Source organism: Chiloscyllium plagiosum, unplaced genomic scaffold, assembly GCF_037043375.1.
Source record: "Chiloscyllium plagiosum isolate Xiang-an unplaced genomic scaffold, Cpla_swu_hap1 HiC_scaffold_20, whole genome shotgun sequence".
NCBI lineage: Eukaryota > Metazoa > Chordata > Chondrichthyes > Orectolobiformes > Hemiscylliidae > Chiloscyllium > Chiloscyllium plagiosum.
In genome coordinates, this window is record NW_028270158.1 from 45926446 (window position 1) to 45946078 (window position 19633).

Sequence of the window (19633 nt, forward strand, 5' to 3'; positions counted from 1 at the left end):
AATGCCTTACTGAAGTCCATATAGATCATATCTACTGCTCTGCCCTCATCAATCCTCTTTGTTATTACTTCAAAAGACCCAAATCAAGTTTGTGAGACGTGATTTCCCACGCACAAAGCCACGTTGACTATCCCTAATCAGTCCTTGCCTTTCCAAATACATGTACATCCTGTCCCTCAGGATTCCATCCAACAACTTGTCCACCACCGAGGTCAGGCTCACTGGCCTATAGTTCCCTGGCTTGTCCTTACCACCCTTCTTAAACAGTGGCACCACATTAGCCAACTTCCAGTCTTCCGGCACCTCACCTGTGACTATCGATGATATAAATATCTCAGCAAGAGGCCCAGCAATCACTTCTCTAGCTTCCCACAGAGTTCTAGGGTACACCTGATCAGGTCCTGGGAACTTATCCACCTTTATGCGTTTCAAGACATCCAGCACTTCCTCCTCTGTAATCTGGACATTTTGCAAGGTGTCACCATCTATTTCCTGACTTTCTACATCTTCCAAATCCTTTTCCACAGTAAATACTGATGCAAAATACTTGTTTAGTATCTCTCCCATATCTGCGGCTCCACACAAAGGCTGACTTGTTGATCTTTGAGGGGCCCTATTCTCTCCCTCGTTACCCTTTTGTCCTTAATGTATTTGTAGATGCATAGTCTACAGTTTCTCTTTACACAGGAATCTTGAGTACAAAAGGGATATCTATTGAAACCTCTTTTATACAGAAAACATATGAGAAACCGTTTTTGAAGCAGCTAATCAAGTGGAGTTGAAGGCACAATCTTATTGAATGGTGGAACAGGATTGAGAGGCTGAATGGCCTACTCCTAATTTGTATATATGTTTCAATGATTGTAGTCTCAAGTGTCTGCATGATTTTCTGCTCCTACTTGTGATCCTTTTCATCACTTTAAAGCATCAATAATTACAATTCTGATTTTATTCCACAAATTTTGAAAATGCATGTTCTGTGCAGATTAATCAGAGTTTATTCTTCTTTTTAATATGATTTGCAGTAAAAATTAGAATCACTGATTTTTAGGTTAGTTGATAAACATAATTGCAACTAATTTACATTTTTGCATTTGGGCAAGTTCAGTGAACATATTGTAGACAAAGCAGTCAAATTATATACCTTTTGGCCTCCTGCCAGCAAATTAAATTTTGTTTAATTATTATGGTAGTTTTGTGATTATGGCAGCCATTTCTCTATTGGGATTCTTGAAACCTTCACTTCCTGAATGCAGTTGTGTGCTAGAATGTTTTATGATGTGTTAGTGAATGCTGGGTGATGGACAGCATCATTTGACCACTCCAATGTTGGTCACGCAATGCTTGTTTCCCAATAAATGAACTTGTGCAATTTTCCCTAAAGGAAAGAGCAGAAGTTTGCCAACTATAATTGTTATTTTGGGGTATCCGAAGTGAGCGAAACTACATTGCATATGTATGAGACTGGCTCCTGATTAGATGGTAGTTGTTGAATTACTGAGGTATTCTGATAAAATGCAGCTTCCATTTAAATTTCTGTTGGAGTAGAGTCATAATGCAACTTTTGTGACCCTCTCTAAGAGTGATTTGCATGTTAGATCTTCATTTGGTCAATTTATTGATTAGAAATGAATAAAAGCTTTACATTTACACTTAATGGTAAGGTCCTAAGGAGTGTTGCTGAATAAAGAGACCTTGGAATGCAGGTTCATAGTTCCTTGAAAATGAAGTCACAGGTGGATAGGATAGTGAAGAAAACGTTTGATATGCTTTCCTTTATTGGTCAGAGCATTGACTATAGGAGTTGTGAATTCATGTTGCAGTTGTAGAGCACTTTTTGACTATTGTGCAATTCTGGTCTCCTTCCTATTGGAAAGATGTTATGAAACTTGAAAGGGTTCAGAAAAGATTTACAAGGATGTTTTCAGGGTTGGAGGATTTGAGCTATAGGGAGAGGCTGAATAGGCTGGGGCTGTTTTTCCTAGAGCATCGAAGGCTGAGAGGTGACCTTATAGAGGTTTATAAAATCATGAGGGGCATAGATAGGGTAAATAGGCAAAGTATTTTCCCTGGGGTGGGGGAGTCCAGAACTAGAGAGCATAGGTTTAGGGTGAGAGGGTAAATGTATAAAAAGGGACTTAAGGGGCAACTTTTTTTTCATGCAGAGGGTGATGTGTGTATGGAATGAGCTGCCAGAGGAAGTGGTGGAGGCTGGTACAATTGCAACATTTAAAAGGCATTTGGATGGGTATATGAATAGGAAGGGTTTGGAGGGATATGGGCCTGGTGCTGGCAAGTGGGACTAGGTTAGGTTGGCATATCTGGTCAGCATGGACGAGTTTGACCAAAGGGTCTGTTTCCATGCTGTACATCTCTATGACTCTCTTTCTACAGTCTCAGAATACATTTTTTAAGGAAACACAATGAAAGACACTTGCGTTAATATTAATTATGGACTTCTTTGATATTCGCAACCTATGTTACTTGACAAGTTAACCAATGAGCACCTGAACCATAGAGAGAGCACCTTGGACTTGATTTATGTTTTCTGCTTATTTCAGCTAGACGACCACAAATGGGGCAGAACAAATGGCCTTTTGAACACTTATAATTAGGAAAGGATTGCTTGGGTTCATTTGTTTCTGATGGTTAACTAGAAGTCCCCAGTTGGAATGGTGGGGGGTGATGGGGTTGTGTATGTTTACATTAATGTTTGGTGCAGGCAGGATATCAGCTTTGCTTTAAAGTCCACCCGAGTTGAATAATCCACCAGCATTTGCCTAAAAATTGTCTGTGATTTTGGCACTCAGTTGAGGTGAAAAGAACAACATAAACCCACTGAAGCAAAATCTGCAAGAGGAAAAACATCTCTTAATAAAGGCAATACTAAAATCTATCAAATAAGGGCAGCAGCATAAGCATTTCTCAATCTTGGTATAATAGCTCTCTTTGCCAAATTGATTTAACATTTCAGCTTTTCAAAATCAAATGAAATGACTTGAGCACAGCACACTGTAAATATTGAAACGTCACTCAATGATCGCATTTGGTTGTCAGCGCTTGTACCATTTGGAGCACATTTGCCTTATTTGCAGCAGCTGGCCCTAAATAGCTGTGATGAAATTGAACCATCCATCTTATTTGTGGTCAGCAGTTGACAGTATTAAAATGGAGTAATTGAATTGGGTCAGCTCTATCAAAATGTTAAAGAAACTCTTTTACCTGCTGTGTGATTTTCATGGTTGACTTGTTAATAATGCAGTGAGTGGTTTTCTCAAATTAATTTCATTTTGTCTTCCAGTTTCACCGAGAAGGCGATACCAAGCGTAATTATATCGCACCGTTACAAAGCACAAGACACACCTGCTCGTAAAACATTTGAACAGGCTTTGACGGGAGCATTTATGTCAGCTGTCATTAAAGATCTGCGGCCTAGTGCTCTGCCTTTTGTGGCCAGTTTGATCCGTCACTACACCATGGTGGCAGTAGCTCAACAGTGTGGTGAGTAAATATCACCTTCTACATTGTTGAGGTTGAACTGAGGCCTTTCTGAAGCTATTACAAGCAAAAAATTAAACCCTTGTAGAACTGAATGGAGGATATTGCTGTGGTTTAATTCCACAGGTGTGAAATTACAATCATAATTGACAAATGCATGAATGTGTTAGAGAGTAAATCTGGGACTTGTCAATCTGGTGGAATTCGGATCACAAGACAGTGTTATATGAAATTTAAAATTATATTTTAAATACCATTTTAAAAAAATTTCTACATTTTATCTATGTTTAAAAAAAATGTTTAGTTTGTAATAACACTTCTGCTCAATAACATTTTGTTTGCAACTTGATTGTATATGCAGCCACTTTAAACAATTTAGCTTCCAGCTTAAGCTCAAAGAAATAATTCCACTCCATTCTTTTCATGTCTTCAGGATGTCCCAAAGCACTTCACAACCACTAGGTCCTTCTGAAGTGACATCACTGTTGTAAAAAGGGAAACAACATCAGTTTGCATGTAGTACACTCCCACAAACAACATTGAGAGAAAGGAGCAAATAATATTACCTTGAATAAATCCTTACAGTAAAGGAATGCATTGCTTGGTGGAGATATGGGATCTGACTTGTACCTTTTTAAACATTTGTTGGGTCTTTATTGTCTGCACTAAAATATAAATTATAGATGTTATCTTTTCTTCTGCAGCCTGCAATTCAGTGTTTTTACTTTGTGTGGTGTGTAGTGTAAAAATCTTTAATTGTGTTCCCCAGGCCCTTTCTTGCTTCAGTGTTACCAAGTAGGCAGTCAGCCAAGCACAGCCATGTTCCACAGTGAAGAAAATGGATCAAAAGGAATGGACCCACTGGTGCTTATTGATGCTATAGCCATTTGCATGGCTTATGAGGAAAAAGAGCTCTGCAAAATAGGAGAAGTGGCTCTGGCTGTTATCTTTGATGTAGCAAGCATAATTTTAGGCTCAAAGGAACGGGTAGGCACTTTTGTATTTCTAATGGGTATGTTGAGCAATGTTATCAAAGCATAATCATTTTTAACTTACAACCCTTGGTAAATAATCTAAAGTGGAAGGCAAGAACTTGTGTTTATAAAGCACCTTTCACAACATGAAATATGCCAAAGATCTTCACAGCCAGTTATGTGCTTTTGAAATGAAGCCATTTGTAATATATGAAATGTAGCAGCTAATGTACGTACAGTGCATTTCAATTAATGGTAACAGCAACGTGATAAATGATCAGTTGATCTGTTTCTTTTTGTTTTTAGTGATGTTGATTAAGGGGTCGATCAAATGGGTAGGGAGATGGGTGGTGGTATGTTTGGGCTTCTCCATAATCTTGTCATGGGTTTTTTTTTAATATCCACCTGAAGTTAAATGGCATTTCTCATTCAAAAAAAAGTTACATTCTGTTCAAGGTAATAAATAACATATCATTAGAATTTTTAATGTATTTGGTGTTACCAAATGAGAAATGTTTTGTTTTAAATTCCAATAGGCATGCCTGTTACCTTTATTTTCGTACATTGTGGAACGTCTTTGTGCCTGCTGTTATGAACAAGCCTGGTATGCTAAACTTGGTGGTGTCGTGTCCATTAAATTCTTGATGGAGCGCCTTCCTTTGATTTGGGTCCTACAGAATCAGCAAACGTTTTTGAAGGCTCTTCTTTTTGTCATGATGGATCTGACTGGAGAGGTATTGTGCTTCTCATGAGATTATGGGATACATGAAATTCATGACACATCATTATTTTTATCTAGCTCATGGTAGCACCTGCTTGTGCTTGTACTACAGTTGAATTGTACATGAACTGAAACTAGATTTATAAATCAGTGAGTGCAATCAACCGTTTTTTCTTCTAAAGTCATAGTCACTTACAACACTGGAGGAGGCCATTCAACCCTCATGCTTGCACTGATCAACAAATTTCTGATTCTAATTCTGTTTTCCAGCTTTTGGCCGATAGCCCTCCCTCTGTGGTAACTGAAGGGAATATCGAAATGCTGCTCAAATGTTAGAGTTTTTGACTTGCCATCCCTTCAGGCAATGAGTTTGTCTCCCACCACTTTTTGGATGAAAAACATTCTTCTGAACTCTCCTGTTAACCTTCTACCTCATACTTTTAAATTTATGCTCCCTGTCTGTTGACTTCTCTACTAATGGAAAAAATGCAGCCTTATCCAAGTTAACTATGCCCCTTATAATTTTTTATATATCTCTGTTGGTTCCCTTCTCTTCCTTTTGCTATTCAAAGGAAAATGACCCAGGGCTATCTGATTTTCTTTTTCTTCTCGGCTCAAACTCTGTCCTAGGCTGCATCTTAGTAACTCTTCACTGTACCCTCTCTGATACAGTTACATCTTATCTATGATGAGGTGATCAGAACCACATGCAGTACTCAAGTTGTGGCACAACCAGTGTTTACACAGTTCCAGCATGAACCTCCTTGCTCTTGTATTCTCTGCCTTGGCCATTTTGTTGTCTTTCCCTGCTACCTTCACAGATCTGTGAATATGTACACCAAGGTCCCTTAGATCTTCAGGACTTCCAATGCCTTACCATTCATAGTGCAATCCTTTGCTTTGCTAGCCCTCTCCAAGTTCATTACCTCACGTTTTTCCACGTGGAATTCCATTTGTCTCTATTATGCCCACCTGAACAGTCCATTGATATCCTCCTGCAATTTATGGCTATCATCCTTAGTGGTCAGCACCCCACTAGTTTTTCTCATCTACGAACTTCTTGCTCATATCCCTTACACTTAAGGCCCAATCATTAATGTGCAGTATAAACAAGAAGATCCATAGCACCAAGTCCCAGTAAAAGCAGACTTCTGGTTAATCAAACACTCCTCTACCATCATCCTCTGCTTCCCGCCTCCAATCGATTTTTGGATTCAACATGACACTTTGCCGAGGGTTACCACGTGCTCGCTCTTGACCAGTCAGTCATGAAGGATATGGCTTTTCAGCCAACTAACATCTTCATGTTATAAAGCATCCAAAGGCGCAGAAACAACATTTGACACCAAGCTGCGTAATGCAATATTCAGACAATGACTGAAAGCTTGATTGAAGGGACAAGTTTTAAAGAATATCTTAAAGTTGGAAAGAAAAGTGGAAAGGATTCCAGAGCAGAGGGACCCCAGGCAGCAGAAGGCTGGTTCCATTGGTGCAGAAATGAAGTTTGAGGCTGGATAGTTAGGGATGGGTATTAAATGCTGTCCTAGCTAGCAATGCCTACATCCAAGGATGGAATAAATGAATGACAGTTCAAGCCAGAGTTGAAAGAATGCTCGGAACTCTGAATATAGAAGCTTGAGGTGACAGGAGCTTGTGAAAATAGAGAATTTGAAAGGTAAAGAGGAGAATTTTTGACTGGCAGTATTGTCAAACTGGGAGCCAGTGTAAATCAGTTAGGGAGGTGGTGGAGGCTTGGTATGATTTAGGATCCAGGTATCAGACTGACCATGCCAACAGATGGTTGAATTCCTCATGATAAAATGTATTGCTTAGTGTTTACTGACCTTTACTGAAAGGGCTAACTTTGCTTCTGTGCAGGTTTCCAATGGAGCAGTGGCAATGGCCAAGACCACTTTAGAACAGCTGTTAATTCGTTGTGCAACTCCGTTGAAGGATGAGGAGAAATCTGAAGAGTTGCTTGCAGCTCAAGAAAAATCATTCCACCATGTGACTCATGACTTGGTGCGGGAGGTGACCTCGCCAAACTCCACTGTGCGAAAACAGGCCATGCATTCTCTGCAAGTGCTTGCTCAAGTTACGGGGAAAAGTGTAACAGAAATAATGGAGCCCCACAAAGAGGTAGTGCACAAACTCTGCAGTATTTCATTTAACTGGAGGTATGCTTTTGTAATTTATGAATTTTGGAGGTCAGGATAGTGGCGCTTTTGTGCAAATGTATCTATGAATTGCTAAGAAAGCCCTACCTGCTATAATACACAAACTTGCAAGGACAGAAGGTCAAGGACATAAACTTGTTCTTGAAGATCTAATAATGAAGATGATTAATGGGATCATCATTGTTTTTCCTATGGAGAATTCCTTCTCTTTGAAACATGCTTAATTAATTAACTGTGGTTTTTGGGGATGAACTGAAATTTTCTCTGTAGTAGTATTCTGTTGTTGAAACTGCATTATGGTCTCTGAACTGCTAGATAGTTACAGGGCAGGGTCCTTGATGTTACCCGACTTGACATTACCACGCTGCAGTCTTAAAGCTGGCCTTATCGTTAGGACGTTTTGCCAGGGTTTTGTTTATTTGACAGTCTGATGACCTTGACAATATGTGAATAATTTGTCAATTCTGAAGGTGAAGAGAAATGTGGAACCTAGGCCTTTCCTTTGGAAAGGCATTGGCAGAGCTTTAGAAGCTGTGCCCTACCCATTACGTTTATATTTGAGATGTGTTTGAATCCTTCGTGTCTGTCACTTTTTATTATGAAGCATTTTCGTGTTGTGATATTGATGAAGTTTAGAACGTTAATTTGATTCTGGGTTACTCAATGTGCTGTCAGGTCCTACAAGATATGGTTCCACCTAAGAAGCACTTATTGCGACATCAACCAGCAAATGCTCAGATCGGATTGATGGAAGGAAATACGTTTTGCACCACTCTACAGCCCAGGCTTTTCACCATGGATCTCAATGTAGTTGAGCACAAAGTATTTTATACAGAGGTAAACGTTTCACACCTGTACTTTCTTCCTGTATTACCTATCCATTCTTTTCATTTTGTGTGTGAATTTGTTTTCATGGCAGTTCACTTTTGGTAGTATAGCTTCTCTAAATTTGGTAAACTTCAGTGATTTATTTGGACAAACAAGTCATTAATTTATCAGAAAGAAAATGCAGTCACTTAGGGTGTAGATTTAGCTTCTGGAGTTTTTATTTAAAGTTCAGCCTTGCTGAATTTGTCTCTCTTGTGCCGATTAACTTTTTTTTGTTTTTGTGGCCATTCATATAGATAGCTTTCAGTGGTTAGAGAGTCATCTGCTTCAGGTTTGTGTGTGTTGGATAATTCCATTCACAAGCATGAGGGTGTTAATGTTTCTGCACATCATTCAGGAGTCTGAATAGTTTTTCAGAGCCCAAAGATGCATGTCTTCACATTGGAAGAAGCTTCTGTACTGTACTGAGTGAATACCGTACTGTCAGAGATGCAGCCAATAGACAAACCTTTCAAAAGGTGGGGACCATGATGTTTAAGTCTGATTCCTTCAAGGTCCAAAGCTGTTCTCCCACAAGTCCATATAACATCACATTGAATTGACCTCTGTGCACTCCTCAGCATTAACCTTTCGAGCCTTACATTCTCATACTTCTAATTACTATCTGATTCTGATTGTTTCGCATTCGTGGTCAGTAATGAAATAAGTGCAGGGGGTTGCTTTGGAAATAGAAACAAGTTTTCAAGGTGGGCGGCACGGTGGCACAGTGGTTAGCATTGCTGCCTCACAGCGCCAGAGACCTGGGTTCAATTCCCATCTCAGGCGACTGACTGACTGTGTGGAGCTTGCACATTCTCCCCGTTCTGCGTGGGTTTCCTCCGGGTGCTCCGGTTTCCTCCCACAGTCCAAAAATGTGCAGGTCAGGTGAATTGGCCATGCTAAATTGCCCGTAGTGTCAGGTGAAGGGGTAAATGTAGGAGAATGGGTCTGGGTAGGTTGTTATTCGGCGGGTTGGTGTGGACTTGTTGGGCCGAAGGGCCTGTTTCCACACTAAGTAATCTAATCTAAATCAAGTTTTTATGACATTAAAGCATTTTGCACAGATAGGATGTCTGTCAGTTGAATACTTCCATTTAGCAAATAATGGTGCTTGACTTGTTGAATGCTTTTATCTTGTTGCAGTTGCTAAATCTCTGTGAAGCTGAAGATGTTGCACTTATGAAACTCCCGTGCTACAAAAGTCTTCCTTCACTTGTGCCGTTACGCATTGCTGCCCTGAGTAAGTGAAACCAAACAAAGCAGTAGAAAGCTTCTGTCTCAACATTCTGCTGTTCTTTATAACCAAACTCTAATTCAATTTGAAACCATTTTGTGATAAATTGAGGTAGCTCACGAACTGTTAAAACACTAGTCCATTTTGATGCTCGTTTTGGAGGAGATTTATGTGTGATTATAGCATTTTGTTCATGGATGGACTTGAAAAGATAAAGCAAGGTTGGTCTGTATGATGGCATAGCGACATTGTGTGTCAGTGCCAATGTAGGGAGATGCTGACTAATGGAAGGTGCATGTATGTGCTCTGATGAGCTACCCTTAGCTGCATCTTTGTAGCTACAGAACAAAAAACAATAGCATTAGTGGAAGGTTGAGGAGCTACCTTTTCAGATGCTGGTACATGTGTGTAAGTTGAGGGTGGGGTAGTTTGGTACAGAGACACTAAAAAGGATGATAGCAGTGGATTCAGACCATGCCTATTCTTTTATAAGTCTTGCTTTCTCCTTTTTATGCTCTTTGTACACAGATTGATCAGCTTATTTAGCTGGATGGCTGGTTTGCAGTGCAGGATGGTGCCAGCTGTGTGGGTTCAGTTTCTGCAATGGCTGAAGGTCCTACCTTCTCGACCTTACTCCTTACTTGAGGTGTGGTGACCCTCAGGTTAAACTCACCACTAATCGTCTCTCTCCAAGCAGTGGTGACTTCACAAGCAAAAATGTGGAAACAGGAGAAGGCTGCACAGCTGCTTAGAGCTCTTTTAAATCTCACTTTTGAAATTTTCACTTAATCCTCAGCCTCAACAATATTTTGGGAGAGGGAGTTCCCAACCTCTGTTATCCTTTCTGTGAAGCTGTGCTTTCTAACCTCCTCTCTGAATGGGCTTGCTCTAATTTTAAACTAATGTCCCCTTTCTCTGGGTCCCCCACATCAGAATAAATAACGTTTCGTTCTGCCCTATTAAATTCTTTAATCATTTTAAAATGCCTTCATTAGAGAACCTGTTAACCTTATGTACTCAATACAGAATCATCAAAGATAAGTTTATAAGTACCCCCACCCTCTTCTGCGATTTGCCATCTTGTTTTGTATGTGTAATTGAGTTAGTTTATTCTTCCAATGTACAAACAACGACATAAGATTCTTATTCTAATTGTATATGCTAATTCATATCTTGAAGTTGTTCACTGGTTTGCTGTTCTCTTGGTTTGTGTGAAGAGTGAAATTGTGCTGCTTTGCTTTATCTTGAATAGATGCCTTAGCTGCCTGCAATTACTTACCTCAGTCACGAGAAAAAATCATCGCTGCACTGTTCAAGGCGCTGAACTCGACAAATAATGAACTGCAAGAGGCAGGAGAGGCCTGCATGAGGAAGGTCAGTTGTAGTGTTTTTGGTGCAATTTTGGTGTTGCTACTCAGACACTTGTTGAAAGGAATTCAAACAAAATTATCCTGAATTAATGCTCTATTAACATTTAACAGCATGTTCTGTTGCCATGACAGACACTTGCATGTCTGTAATTAAATAAAGTAATATTTAAAAATTAAATTTGTTGTGTTGTCATTAGACAAAGTGGTGATGCAGGCTAAATTTATTGTCCTAATTAATTGTTGCTTTTCCACCAAATATCAATTTGCTGTAGTAATGCGTGTAGTATAAAAATGATGAGAACATAGACTCGAGACAATTATGGGCCCCTACTTAACATTTAGAAATTCACTTCCTCAAAATACAGTGCATGTTGAATATTTAAGTATTTTTAAGGCACAGATAGATTCTTGATTACAAAAGACTGAAGGATTATCAGATAAAGGTAAAGTCGACATAATCCCAGAGGACCACCATAGGACTGCTCTTTCATTCGAGAGATAATTGGTGAATTCGGGTGAGGGTATGGATTGGTTAGCTCAGTTGGCTAGATAACCGATTTGTAATGCAGAGTGATGGCAACAGTGTGGGTTTAATTCCCACACTGGCTGAGGTTACTGAGAATATCCTGGCTTCTTAACCTTATAGGAACATAGTTCAGATCACCCATGATCTTACTGAAAAGTGGAGCAGGCTTGAAGGGTTCAGTGGCCTTCTTGTACATATATTTATATTTAGTTTGGCAGCATCTGTAGAAAGAAATCAGTTAATGTTTTTGGTCTGATGAAGAGTCACTGAACCTGAAACATTAACTCTGATTTCTCTCCACAGGTGCTGCCAGACCTGCTGAGTTTTTCCAGCAATTTATTTTCATGTCTGATTTCTAGCATCCGCAGTTCTTTTTGGTTTTTTTGTTTGTGTTTCGCCCTTTCCCAGTTGTATAATGATCGATAATTTATTCAATTTTAATGCTGTTTTTCAATCACGCAATAATTTAAGTTTTAGGCAAGACAAGTAATGCAGTGCAAATCTGATTCTTAAAACATTACATTTGTTTGCATTTTAAATCAAATTTGAGTTCAGGAGAGGTGTTTTGTAATTCATGAAAGGGAATGTACTATTTTTTCAAAGAGTGGCTTACCTTTTGCAGAATGTAAACAAAACACTGGTCCATAAACATAAATGTTCCTTTCACATCTAATGCCCAGTAATTAACATTGCTAGGTATATCATTGACTTTGGAACTGTATTATGTCTTTCATATTTGAATGTAGATAAACAAGCTAATATGCAAGTACAATTTTAGTGATGTAGGTTTGTTTGCTGCGCTGGAAGGTTTGTTTTCAGATGTTTTGTCACCATACTAGGTAACGTTGTCAGTGAGCCTCTGGATGAAGCACTGTTAGGATGGCTCACTTTCTGTTGGTGTGTTTAGGTTTCCTTGTGGTGATGTCACTTCTAGTTCTTTTTCTCAGGGAATGGTTAACAGGATCCAAGTCGATGTGTGTTGATAGACACAATGACTTGGATCCCATTTACCACCCCCTGAGGAAAAAGAACTAGAAATGACATTGCCAACTCAAGAAAATCTAAACACATCAATAGAAAGCATGCCATGCCACCAGTCCTTCATCCGGAGGCTCACTGATGATGTTATCTAGTATGGTGACAAAACATATGAAAATGAACCTACCAGCTCAGTGAACAAACCTACATCCAGAACTTCAACCTGAGCTACAAATCTTCTCAAAACTCACAGCTACTATTTTAGTTTGGCTGCATAACTGAGTGTTTTGGGCAGTCTTGAAGCTGAAGTGAACACTCAAAACTTGATTGCTTTCTGAACACTTGTCAATTACAGTCTTGAATTTTTTTTTTCACAAATCCCTTTGTAACTTTGTTCTCTAATATGTTGATCAGCATGAGTGTGATACTTTCCACAAAGCAATCACAACAATAAAATAGCAAATCCACTTTTAATATGATTGTTGTCATGCAAGCTTTTACTCCAGATAGCAACAGAGGACTTTAAAGAAGAATGGTAAACCTGAATATTTACTATCTGAATAAGTACTGCAGAACTTGTTTATATCAAATTGAAACGTTCATGCAATAGGGGAGTAGAGTGAACGTTTACAAGTCTGTTTCCTGGCTTGGTGGGATTGGTGTATGAGGAGTGGTTGAATCGGTTAGGATTATATTTGTTGGAGTTCAGGAGGTTGAGCAGGGGTTTTACGTAAGCCTATAAAATTCTAACCGATCGAGACAGGGTACATGTGAGAAGGATGTTCCCGGTAGCAGTGAAGTCCGAAACCAGAGTCAAGGTTAGGACTCCGATGAGAAATTTCTTCGCCCAGAGAGTGGTGACTCTGTGGAATTCACCATCTCGCAAATCAGTGAACAACAAGTTATTGTATGATTTTAAGAAGGAATTGGATATAGCACTTTGGTCTAAAGGGTTCAAAGGATGTGGAGAAGTGGGAACAGGCTACGAAGTTGGATGATCAGGTATGATCATAATGAATGGCGGTGCAGGCTCAAAGAGCTAAATGGCCTTCCCCTCCTATTTTCTATGTTTGCATGTTCTATGTAGCATGACACTATATCTTGCATTCCTTTATTTTATTGAACTTTAAAGCCTTTGAGATTTAGGATAATTTCTAATTAATGTTTTTAATCGCCTGAATTTTCTTTCAATGTTTACATTTTTAGTTTTTGGAGGGGGCCACAATTGAAGTAGATCAAATCCACACTCACATGCGGCCACTCCTGATGATGTTGGGTGATTATCGCAGCCTGACTTTAAACGTTGTGAATCGCTTGACGTCTGTTACAAGACTTTTTCCAAACTCCTTTAATGATAAATTTTGTGATCAAATGATGGTAAGTGTGCAAGTAACTTTATCTGTCGTAGTATTTGCACATTGTAGATATTTAAACCGTTGTGGACTTTGTGTTATTAACAATCAAAAGTGGGTGGTCTTTTGTCACTTGTTGGCCATTTTTCTTGCTCTGCCTTTCTGAGGAAGTTAAGTTGTGCTAGAATAGCAATGATTTTTAAGATCTTTTATGAAAAGGAACCAGCCAACCAATGCCGGAAACCGAAGCAGCCTCTAGATTTTTGGCAATTTATATTGATCTCCATTTTCTCAATCTACTTTAATCTGGAAATGGAAAGCTTTCAGTAGTGCTGTTAATTCTAATTGAATCATACTCCTACTAAATGGCGACATACATAGGGAGAACATGGAATAGGAAGAGACAATTTAGCTACTTAAGCCACCTGTCCCACCTTTTCAAGAAATCACTGCTGATGAGTACAGGAGTTGGGAGGTCATATTGCAGCTGTACAGGACATTGGTTAGGCCACTTTTGGAAGATTGCGTGCAGTTTTGGTCGTCTTTCTATCGGAAGGATGTTGTGAAACTTGAAAGGGTTCAGAAAAGATTTACAAAGATGTGGCCAGGGTTAGAAGGGTTGAGACATAAGGAAAGGTTGAATAGGCTGGGGCTGTTTTTCCTGGAGCGTCAGAAGCTGAGGAGTGACCTCATAGAGGTTTATAAAATCATGAGGGGCATGGATAGGATAAATAGACAAAGTCTTTTCCCTGGGATGGGGGATGTCCAGAACTAGAGGGTGTAGGTTCAGGGTGAGAGGAGAAAGATATAAAAGAGACCTGAGGGGCAACTTTTTCTCTCACAGGGTGGTGAGTGTATGGAATGAGCTGCCAGAGGAAGTGGTGGAGGCTAGTATAATTGCAATATTTAAAAGGCATCTGGATGGGTATATGAATAGGAAGGATTCGGAGGGATATGGGACGGGTGATGGTAAATGGGACAAGATTAGGTTGGGATATCTGGCCCGCATGGATGAGTTGGACCGAAGGGTCTGTTTCCGTACTGTACATCTCTGACTCGATTTACATTTCACTTGAACTTCATTTCTATTTTATATTCTTGTCCAGCAACAAATCTATTGATCTTATTTTTAAGCTATGCTCGCATTTGCTTTTTGTAGGAGAGAATTCCATTCTGCTACCCTTGAGGTTAACAAAAGTGTCCTAACTCCTGATTTTAAGGTCACGTTCCCTGGTCTTTGGCTCACCGAACTGCGAGAAAATGTTTCTGCCTCTATGGATTTTTTTTTTCAAAACCCAATAAACCTAGATCAAATATCACTCCATCTTCTGTAATCCAGGAAATGCAAACCTAGTTTATGTAACCTCCACTCATAAATTAAATTCAGGAGTTCTGTGAGCATTCTAATAAATTTATCTTGTGCTCCTTCCCAGGTCAATATATTTTTTCTAAGCTATACAGTACTGCTGATCAGGTCTGGCTGGAGCTTTGTACAGCTCTCGCAAAATTCCTACCACCTAGCCTTCATAAAGACTGACATTAATTATGCCACTTTTTTTCTCTCATTTTCTATCTGGTCCCTAAATTTTATTGATCTGTGTAGATGGACCTCTAAGTCTGTTTGGAGTTCCAGTTATTAAGAGCTTTTCAACTTTTACATAATGTTTGGATCTGGTAAGAACTGTAGCTTAAGAATTTTAAGAATGTGAGTTTTCTGCCATGGTCTTGAGAATACAGAATTTGTCAACGCATTGGTTTAAGAAATCTGGAAGTCATCTTTACCATTCAGAGCTATCTTGTTTAATTATTTTTTGTGGGAGGAAAAAAAAACACATCTTTGGTGCAAAAGTTTTGGGACATTTAGCTATTTTAAATAGTGGTCTTTTAATATTCCCATTCATTTGGCAGGGTTGTGGGAAAAGCACTAAGTGAAAATGTGGTTATAATTATTCAGGTATGAGCACCTTTCACAGAATAAGGTATCCTATGGTGCTTGACAAGAACATGATAAAACAAAGTTTAAGTTGAACCATGTAAAGAGATGTTAGGCAAGTTGACTAAAAGAGGTACTTTGTCTTCCACAAAAACTCTTAACAATATGAAATGCACAAGCCTGGCTGAGCTGTTGCTAAATGGGGAAGTCTCTGGACTAACACACTTATTAAGGGTGTCTGCCAGCCTATCCCTTATGGCTGTCAATATGGGAATAAAAACTGATAGTAAGACACTTAAACAAAAAAAAGGCTTTGAGCTTTTGTCAAATTCTGAAGAACATGAGGATATAGAATATATACATAGGAGAAGATGGCACTAATTTGTTGAAGTTAAGAATACAGTGATAGACAGATGACACGCTATCGGGACCAGTTAATTTGGCCTGCCCAGACAATTATGATAAAGCATGCATTCCCTATTCCACCAAAAAATTGCCTGGGAGACATGAGCAATCAGAATAAAAACCCAGGCCAGTTTTCGGGGAAAATAGAACCTCGCTGATGTAAGGAAACTTGGTGTAATTGGTATTTTTTAATGTGAAAGCAAGTTGAATGAATTAAGCTGAGTGAATCATTATTTTTGCCAACTGTGCTCACTAATTGTGAAATAAAGCAGCTTAATGATTCATATGTGACTCAAGGTTTCTTGATTCTCCACTGAAATGTTTGCAGTAGCATTTGGATATCAGGTAGGTTGGAAGCAGAGGAGGTGCTATTGTTACAACCCTGAACTATGCTGTTGGCACTTTGAATTGACTCTGGCACAGAAGAGATGTGCGTTGAATCGCGGAAGTGACTGACAGTAGTGGTCATGAGAAAGTGTTTGGGAGCGAACTGAATGATGTGGAATGAATTCAGGATGGACTACGATGGATGGGACATGGGTCTCAGTCAAGTGTGAATCAATTTTTGATTTAAACTGAATCTCTCTCACCAATTTACTCAGTCAGACTGTGCTTAAAATAAAATTCTAATGACATCTCTTCTCAATCAATACCTTTCGATCTGTTGAAAGCTTTATTTCCCAGAAACCTCGGGTATAACTCCTTCATCCAATAAGCATTCAAGGTAGTGCTCTGCCAGGCATTGATGATAATTTCAATTAGTTTTGTTTGGGTTTTGTTTGGACTTGGAGCTGGATGAGTTGTAAATCTACGAGGTAAAAACAATGACTGCAGATGCTGGGAATCAGATTCTGGATTAGTGGTGCTGGAAGAACACAGCAGTTCAGGCAGCATCCAAGGAGCAGCGAAATCGAAGTTTTGGGCAAAAGCCCTTCATCAGGAATAAAGGCAGTGAGCCTGAAGCGTGGAGAGATAAGCTAGAGGAGGGTGGGGTGGGGAGAAAGTAGCATAGAGTACAATGGGTGAGTAGGGGAGGGGATGAAGGTGATAGGTCAGGGAGGAGAGGGTGGAGTGGATAGGTGGAAAAGGAGATAGGCAGGTAGGACAAGTCATGGGGACAGTGCTGAGCTGGAAGTTTGGAACTAGGGTGAGGTGGGGGAAGGGGAAATGAGGAAACTGTTGAAGTCCACATTGATGCCCTGGGATTGAAGTGTTCCGAGGCGGAAGATGAGGCGTTCTTCCTCCACGTGTCTGGTGGTGAGGAAGCAGTGGTGAAGGAGACCCAGGACCTCCATGTTCTCGGCAGAGTGGGAGGGGGAGTTAAAATTTTGGGCCACGGGGCGGTGTGGTTGATTGGTGCGGGTGTCCCGGAGATGTTCCCTAAAGCGCTCTGCTAGGAGGCGCCCAGTCTCCCCAATGTAGAGGAGACCGCATCGGGAGCAACGGATACAATAAATGATATTAGTGGATGTGCTAGTAAAACTTTGGATGTGGAAGGCTCCTTTAGGGCCTTGGATAGAGGTGAGGGAGGAGGTTTGGGCGCAGGTTTTACAGTTCCTACGGTGGCAGGGGAAAGTGCCAGGATGGGAGGGTGGGTTGTAGGGGGGGGCGTGGACCTGACCAGGTAGTCGCCCACACCAGATCCCAGCTCCCAGCCCTGCCGAGTTTTCACCATCCCCCCAGACCTCCCCCTCACTGAGGACGAACGATCAGTCCTCAGCAAAGGACTCACCTTCATCCCCCTCCGTCCACGCATCAATGAATTTAATACACGCCGTGATGTCGAACAATTCTTCTGTCGCCTCCGCCTCCGAGCTTACTTTCACAATCAGGATTCCTGTCCACCTCCAACACCCTGCAGCCACCTGGACACCCCGTGCTGGCCTATTACCTGCCCTCGACCTCTTCATTTCCAACTGCCGCCGGGACATTAACCGCCTCAACCTGTCTACCCCCCTCCCCCACTCCAACCTCTCACCCTCAACGCGCAGCCCTCCAATCCCAACCTCACCATCAAGCCAGCGGATAAAGGGGGCGCAGTGTTAGTCTGGCGCACTGACCTCTACACCGCTGAAGCCAAACGCCAACTCGAGGACACCTCTTCCTACTGCACCCTCGACCATGACCCCACCCCCCATCACCAAACCATCATCTCCCAGACCATACATAACCTCATCACCTCAGGAGATCTCCCACCCACAGCTTCCAACCTCATAGTCCGGGAACCCCGCACTGCCCGGTTCTACCTCCTTCCCAAGATCCACAAGCCTGACCACCCTGGCGGACCCATTGTCTCATCATGCTCCTGCCCCACTGAACTCATCTCTACCTACCTTGACACTGTCCTATCCCCCCTAGTCCAAGAACTCCCCACATACGTTCGAGACACCACCCACGCCCTCCATCTCCTCCAAGACTTCCGTTTCCCCAGCCCCCAATGCCTCATCTTCACCATGGATATCCAATCCCTCTACACCTCCATCCGCCATGACCAGGCCCTCCAAGCCCTCTGTTTTTTCCTCTGCTGACGTCCCCAACAGTACCCTTCCACCGACACTCTCATTCATTTGGCTGAACAGGTCCTCACCCTTAAGAATTTCTCCTTCAAATCCTCCCACTCCCTCCAGACCAAAGGGGTAGCCATGCCCACATGTATGGGCCCCAGCTATGCCTGTGTCTTTGTTGGCTACGTAGAGCAGTTGATCTTCCGTAATTACACCGGCACCACTCCCCACCTCTTCCTCCGCTACATTGATGACTGCATTGGTGCCACCTCGTGCTCCCGCGAGGAAGTTGAGCAATTCATCAACTTCACCAACACATTCCACCCTGACCTTAAATTTACCTGGACCATCTCTGACACCTCCCTCCCCTTCCTGGACCTCTCCATCTCCATTAATGACGACCGACTTGACACTGACGTTTTTTACAAACCCACCGACTCCCACAGCTACCTGGATTACACCTCTTCCCACCCTACCTCTTGCAAAAATGCCATCCCGTATTCTCAATTCCTCCGCCTCCGCCGTATCTGCTCCCAGGAGGACCAGATCCACCACAGAACACACCAGATGGCCTCCTTCTTTAGAGACCGCAATTTCCCTTCCCACGTGGTTAAAGATGCCCTCCAACGCATCTCGTCCACATCCCGCACCTCCACCCTCAGACCCCACCCCTCCAACCGTAACAACGACAGAATACCCCTGGTGCTCACCTTCCACCCTACCAACCTTTGCATAAACCAAATCATCCACTGACGTTTCTGCCACCTCAAAAGACCCCACCACCAGGGATATATTTCCCTTCCCACCCCTTTCCGCCTTCCGCAAAGACCGTTCCCTCCGTGATTACCTGGTCAGGTCCACGCCCCCCTACAACCCACCCTCCCATCCTGGGACCTTCCCCTGCCACCGCAGGAACTGTAAAACCTGCGCCCACACCTCCTCCCTCACCTCTATCCAAAGCCCTAAAGTAGTCTTCCACATCCATCAAAGTTTTACTTGCACATCCACTAATATCATTTATTGTAGCTGTTGCTCCTGATGCGGTCTCCTTTACATTGGGGAGACTGGGCGCCTCCTAGCAGAGCGCTTTAGGG

General features: G+C 41.4%; 1 protein-coding gene across 1 annotated transcript in view; it reads left to right on the forward strand.

Annotated features, from left to right (window-relative positions):
* Positions 1-19633, forward strand: part of trrap (transformation/transcription domain-associated protein) — a 219627-nt gene that overhangs the window by 44377 nt on the left and 155617 nt on the right. The window contains 8 exon segments of the mRNA XM_087997909.1: positions 3302-3501; positions 4268-4485; positions 5009-5206; positions 7072-7332; positions 8046-8207; positions 9381-9477; positions 10724-10845; positions 13552-13722. Coding sequence (XP_087854035.1) covers positions 3302-3501; positions 4268-4485; positions 5009-5206; positions 7072-7332; positions 8046-8207; positions 9381-9477; positions 10724-10845; positions 13552-13722 — 1429 coding nt within the window.